This window comes from Mustelus asterias, unplaced genomic scaffold (assembly GCF_964213995.1).
Source record: "Mustelus asterias unplaced genomic scaffold, sMusAst1.hap1.1 HAP1_SCAFFOLD_3199, whole genome shotgun sequence".
NCBI classification, from domain to species: domain Eukaryota; kingdom Metazoa; phylum Chordata; class Chondrichthyes; order Carcharhiniformes; family Triakidae; genus Mustelus; species Mustelus asterias.
In genome coordinates this window covers 12,501-17,500 of record NW_027593144.1, presented here as the reverse complement: position 1 = coordinate 17,500, position 5,000 = coordinate 12,501, and the positions used below count along the sequence as shown (strand labels likewise).

Below are 5,000 nucleotides of genomic sequence, written 5' to 3'. Positions count from 1 at the left end.
TATAACTACCTATATAATGTGGCGTGTATACGTACATAAGCCTAGCTCATGGTCATAGCTAATGATGTGTGCCTGATTTGATGCCTTGCATATATATATATTATATACATATAGAATTCGATATTCAAGTTGTAATCTCGCTCCCTTATCAATTACTGTGCATATTCTGACATTATGTACTAAACTACCTAACAATAGGGGAGCGAGGTGGGTGTATGGCGGTGAAGAAGTCAACGCGGTTGGATGAGGGGGGTTGGGGGGAGACTTGTCCTTTGTCAGTCCAATGTAAGGGTGGGTGGGAGGTTACAATGGGGGCCATGATGTGGAGACGCTGCTGTTGGACTGGGGTGGGCCACAGTAGCGAGCCTCACAACACCAGGGGTTAAAGTCCCAACAGGTTTTTTTCTTCCGGTAGCACGAGCTTTCGGAGCGCCGCTCCTTCGTCGGGTGAGGGAGGAGGGAGCACTGCTCCGAAAGCTCGTGCGGCCAGGTTTTTTTTTTAAACCTGTTGGGACTTCATAAACTGGTGTTGTGAGGCCACCGACGATGGAGCTGTTGTCCAAACGCTGGTTGGGCCCACCACTGAGAGTGCTGTGTGCAGTTCTGGTCGCCACACTGTGGGAGGGGATGTGATTGCACTGGAGGGAGAGAGAGACACACACACACATACAGGGACAGAGAGAGAGAGAGAGGGGGCAGGAGTGAGAGAGAGACAGAGAGAGAGAGAGGCAGAGGGAGACAGAGGGAGAGAGAGGGAGAGAGAGAGAGTTGAGAGAGAGAGAAACAGAGAGAGAGCGAGAGATGAGAGAGAGAGGCAGAGAGAGACAGAGGGGGAGAGAGGGAGAGAGAGAGAGGTGAGAGAGAGACAGAGGGAGACAGAGGGAGAGAGAGAGGTGGGAGAGAGAGACAGAGAGGGATGAGACAGAGAGAGACAGAGACAGAGAGAGATGAGAGAGAGGTGAGAGAGAGAGAGAGACAGAGAGAGATGAGATAGAGAGAGAGAGACAAAAAAGTTTTTAAAAGTTTATTTATTAGTCACGAGTAAGGCTTACATTAACACTGCAATGAGGTTACCGTGAAATTCCCCTCGTCACCACACTCCGGCGCCTGTTCGGGTCAATGCACATACACACACACAGGGACAGAGAGAGAGAGAGGGGGGAGGAGTGAGAGAGAGAGACAGTTAGCATGTCTTTCAGACTGATGTCTGCCTGGACTGGAGCGTCTCAGTGACAGAAGGAGGCTGGGGTTGTTGCCTTGGAGCAGAGAAGGCTGAGGGGAGGGGGAGGGGGCAGGGGAGGGGGGGAGGGGGGTGAGGGTTTGGTGGGGGGGGGCTGGTCGAGAATAATGAGGGATGCAGATAGAGTAGATAGGAAGGAACTTTTCCCCCTTGAATAGAGGGGTCAGTTCAGAGGTGGGGGGTGGGGGGAGAGGAGACATAGATTTAAGGTAAGGGGTGGGCAGGAGATTCAGAGGTGGATTTGAGGAGATATTTTTTATTTTCACCCAGAGCGTGGTGGGAACTGGAATTCGCTGCCTGAAATGTTAGGTGGATTGGCCATGGTAAATTGTCCCTTACTGTCCAAAGATGTGCAGGTTAGGTGGATTGGCCATGCTAAATTGTCCCTTAGTGTTCGAAGATGTGCAGGTTAGGTGGATTGGCCATGCTAAATTGTCCCTTACTGTCCAAAGATGTGCAGGTTAGGTGGATTGGCCATGCTAAATTGTCCCTTAGTGTCCAACGATGTGCAGGGTAGGTGGATTGGCCATGCTAAATTGCCCCTTAGTGTCCAAAGATGTGTAGATTAGGGTGGATTGGCCATGCTAAATTGTCCCTTAGTGTTCGAAGATGTGTAGGTTAGGGTGGATTGGCCATGCTAAATTGTCCCTTAGTGTCCAAAGATGTGCAGGTTAGGTGGATTGGCCATGCTAAATTGCCCCTTAGTGTCCAAAGATGTGTAGATTAGGGTGGATTGGCCATGCTAAATTGTCCCTTACTGTCCAAAGATGTGCAGGTTAGGTGGATTGGCCATGCTAAATTGTCCCTTAGTGTCCAAAGATGTGCAGGGTAGGTAGATTGGCCATGCTAAATTGCCCCTTAGTGTCCAAGGATGTGCAGATTAGGTGGATTGGCCATGCTAAATTGCCCCTTAGTGTCCCAATGATGTGTAGGTTAGGGTGGATTGGCCATGCTAAATTGCCCCTTGTTGTCCCAAAGATGTGTAGGTTAGGGTGGATTGGCCATGCTAAATTGCCCCTTGTTGTCCCAAAGATGTGTAGGTTAGGGTGGATTGGCCGTGCTAAATTGCCCCTCAGTGTCCAAAGGGACACAATACCCCCTATGCACTAAATCTGTGGGTTTACGGGTACAGTGCATGGGGTGGACCTGGGTGGGATGCTATGTCAGAGAGATGGCACGGATTCGATGGGCTGAACGGCCTCTGTCTGCACTGTAGGGATTCTCTGAAAGGGTGGGAGAGGCGGGTGCTCGAAGCGCCCCGGTGCACAAAGACTACAGGTCAAGTGGTGGAAAATAGGATTGAAAGAGTTGCGTCGCTGATGGCCCAGTGTAGACGCGATGGGCCGAAGGGCCTCCTTCTGTGCGGGGAAGCTCTCTGTCACCACCTCCTCCGACAGCGCGTTCCAGGCATTCACCCCCCTCAGTGTGGAAAGGGTTGCCCCTTACATCTCTTTTAAACTTTCTCCCCCCCCTCTCACTCTCAACCTCTGCCCCCCAGTAATTGACCTTTCGACCCTGTGGAAAAATACTCTGACCATCCACTCCATCCATAATGGGGGTGGCACGCTGTGTCAGAGTGGGTTAGCGCTGCTGCCTCACAGCGCCAGGGACCCGGGTTCGATTCCCCGGGGCTCGGGTCACTGTCTGTGCGGAAGTCTGCACGTTCTCCCCGTGTCTGCGTGGGTTTCCTCCGGGTGCTCCGGTTTCCTCCCACAGTCTGAAAGACGTGGCTGGGTCAGGGTGGATTGGGCCGTGCTAAATTCTCCCTCAGTGTCACCCCGAACAGGCGCCGGAGTGTGGCGACTAGGGGGGATCCTGACAGTAACTTCATTGCAGTGTTAATGTCAGCCTAACTTGTGACCAATAAATAAACTTTAAAATCAATAAATCTTGTAAATCTCTATCAGATCTCCCCCAACTCATCCTCCGATACTCCAATGAAAGCAATCCCAATTTAGTCAATCTTTCCTCACAATCCACGTGCTCCAAACCAGAGGGCACAACCTCAGGCTAAAGGGACGATCCTTTAGAACAGAGATGGAGGAGGAATTTCTTCAGCCAGAGAGTGGGGAATGTGTGGAACTCTTTGCCGCAGAAGGCTGTGGAGGCCGGGTCATTGAGTGTCTTTAAGACAGAGATAGACAGGTTCTTGATTAATAAGGGGATCAGGGGTTATGGGGGAAAAGGCAGAAGAATGGGGATGGGAAAAATATCAGCCATGATTGAATGGCGGGGCAGAATCGATGGACCGAGTGGCCTAATCCTGCTCCTATGTCTTATGGTCTTATGGTCTAACACAGTAAGAAGTCTCACAAACACCAGGTTAAAGTCCAACAGGTTTATTGGGTAGCACAAGCCACTAGCTTTCGGAGTGCTGCCCCTTCATCAGGTCAGGATGAAGGAGCAGCGCTCCGAAAGCTCGTGGCTTGTGCTACCAGATAAACCTGTAGGACTTTAACCTGGTGTTTGTGAGACTCCTCACTGTGTTTACCCCAGTCTATCTCCACCTTATGGTCTAAACCGGGCAACGTCCGGGTAAATCCTCTCTTCCGCATTCTTCCCAATGCATCAGCACCCTCCCAGTACTGCGGCGACCAGGATTGTACACAATAAACTCTCTGGATTCGAGTTCTCCCTCCCCCGCCCACAGTCCCCAACCACCTCTCTCCCCCTCCCCCCGCATCCCCAACCTCTCCTCCTCCAATCGGCGAAGAGAAATGGGGTGCCTTGTGATGGAGGCTAGGGCAGAGGGAGAGTGGGGGGGGGGGGGGGGGAGGGGGGGGGGAGAGAGGGAGAGGGGAGGGGGGGGGGGTGGAGAGCAACTTTCTTCTGTCCTTGCGGCCGAGCCCCAACGACCCGAAAGGAACCCCACCCACCCACCCCCCAACCCTTCCCCCTTCCATCCGGCGAGAACCCGGAGTGTTGGATGACCTGAACTGTTTTGTGTTGGATTTGAGAATTGGAACACGTCGCCGGGATGGAAGTTGCACTAAATGGGTTTATTTGATGTGTGTGTGTGTGTGTGTGTGTGTGTGCACACACTTCTTTCTGTCTTGTGTCCTGTGTGTGTCACTGTGGTGAGGATCGAACTTGTCCCCAGGGACCGCACCTTAATGTTTAATTCTATTTTTATTCCGTGTACCTGTCGAGTGAACTTAACACTGAAATATTAAGGTTGGTTCAACTGAAATTCTTGCCTTCCAAGGTATGCTTATTGTTCCTCTGAGATATTCGTCTTGGAATTATTAAATTAAACGAATTCGCTTCCGTCCCGTTGCAGAGGCGGTGGGAGGAGGGGGGGGGGGGTAAGGAGGTGGGGGGGGGGGGAGGGGGAATGGGGAGGGGTGGAGAGGAGGGGGGGTGGGGAGGCGGGGGGTGGGGGGTGGGGGGGGGGGGGGGGGTTAGTCGGGGGAGAGAAGTGAGCATCGCCACACGACTGATCATTGGCATTCAAAGGCGCGGGAAAGTAGGGCACGGGAAGATCCCACGAGACGGGTCCTGGGTCGGAGGTTAAGTGCAAAATTAACAGGGGTGGATTTGGGGGGGAGTTAGTATCCGATCGAAGTACAGGCAGACAGACAGGCAGACGGACGGACAGACAGATAGATAGATAGATAGATAGATAGATAGATAGATAGATAGACAGACAGACAGACAGACAGACAGACAGACAGACAGACAGACAGACAGACAGACAGACAGACAGACAGGCAGACAGAGGGAGAGAAAGAGAGAGATACATAGGTAGATAGATTGATAG

General features: G+C 52.1%; 1 protein-coding gene across 1 annotated transcript in view; it reads left to right on the top strand.

The window, feature by feature from the left end:
- The window catches only part of LOC144490358 (homeobox protein Hox-C8-like), a 9,068-nt gene extending 8,843 nt beyond the window's left edge, over window positions 1-225 (top strand). Inside the window, exon 3 of the mRNA XM_078208120.1 lies at window positions 199-225. Coding sequence (XP_078064246.1) covers window positions 199-225 — 27 coding nt within the window. The remainder of the gene's footprint in view (window positions 1-198) is intronic.
- The last annotated feature ends 4,775 nt before the right edge of the window (window positions 226-5,000 follow it).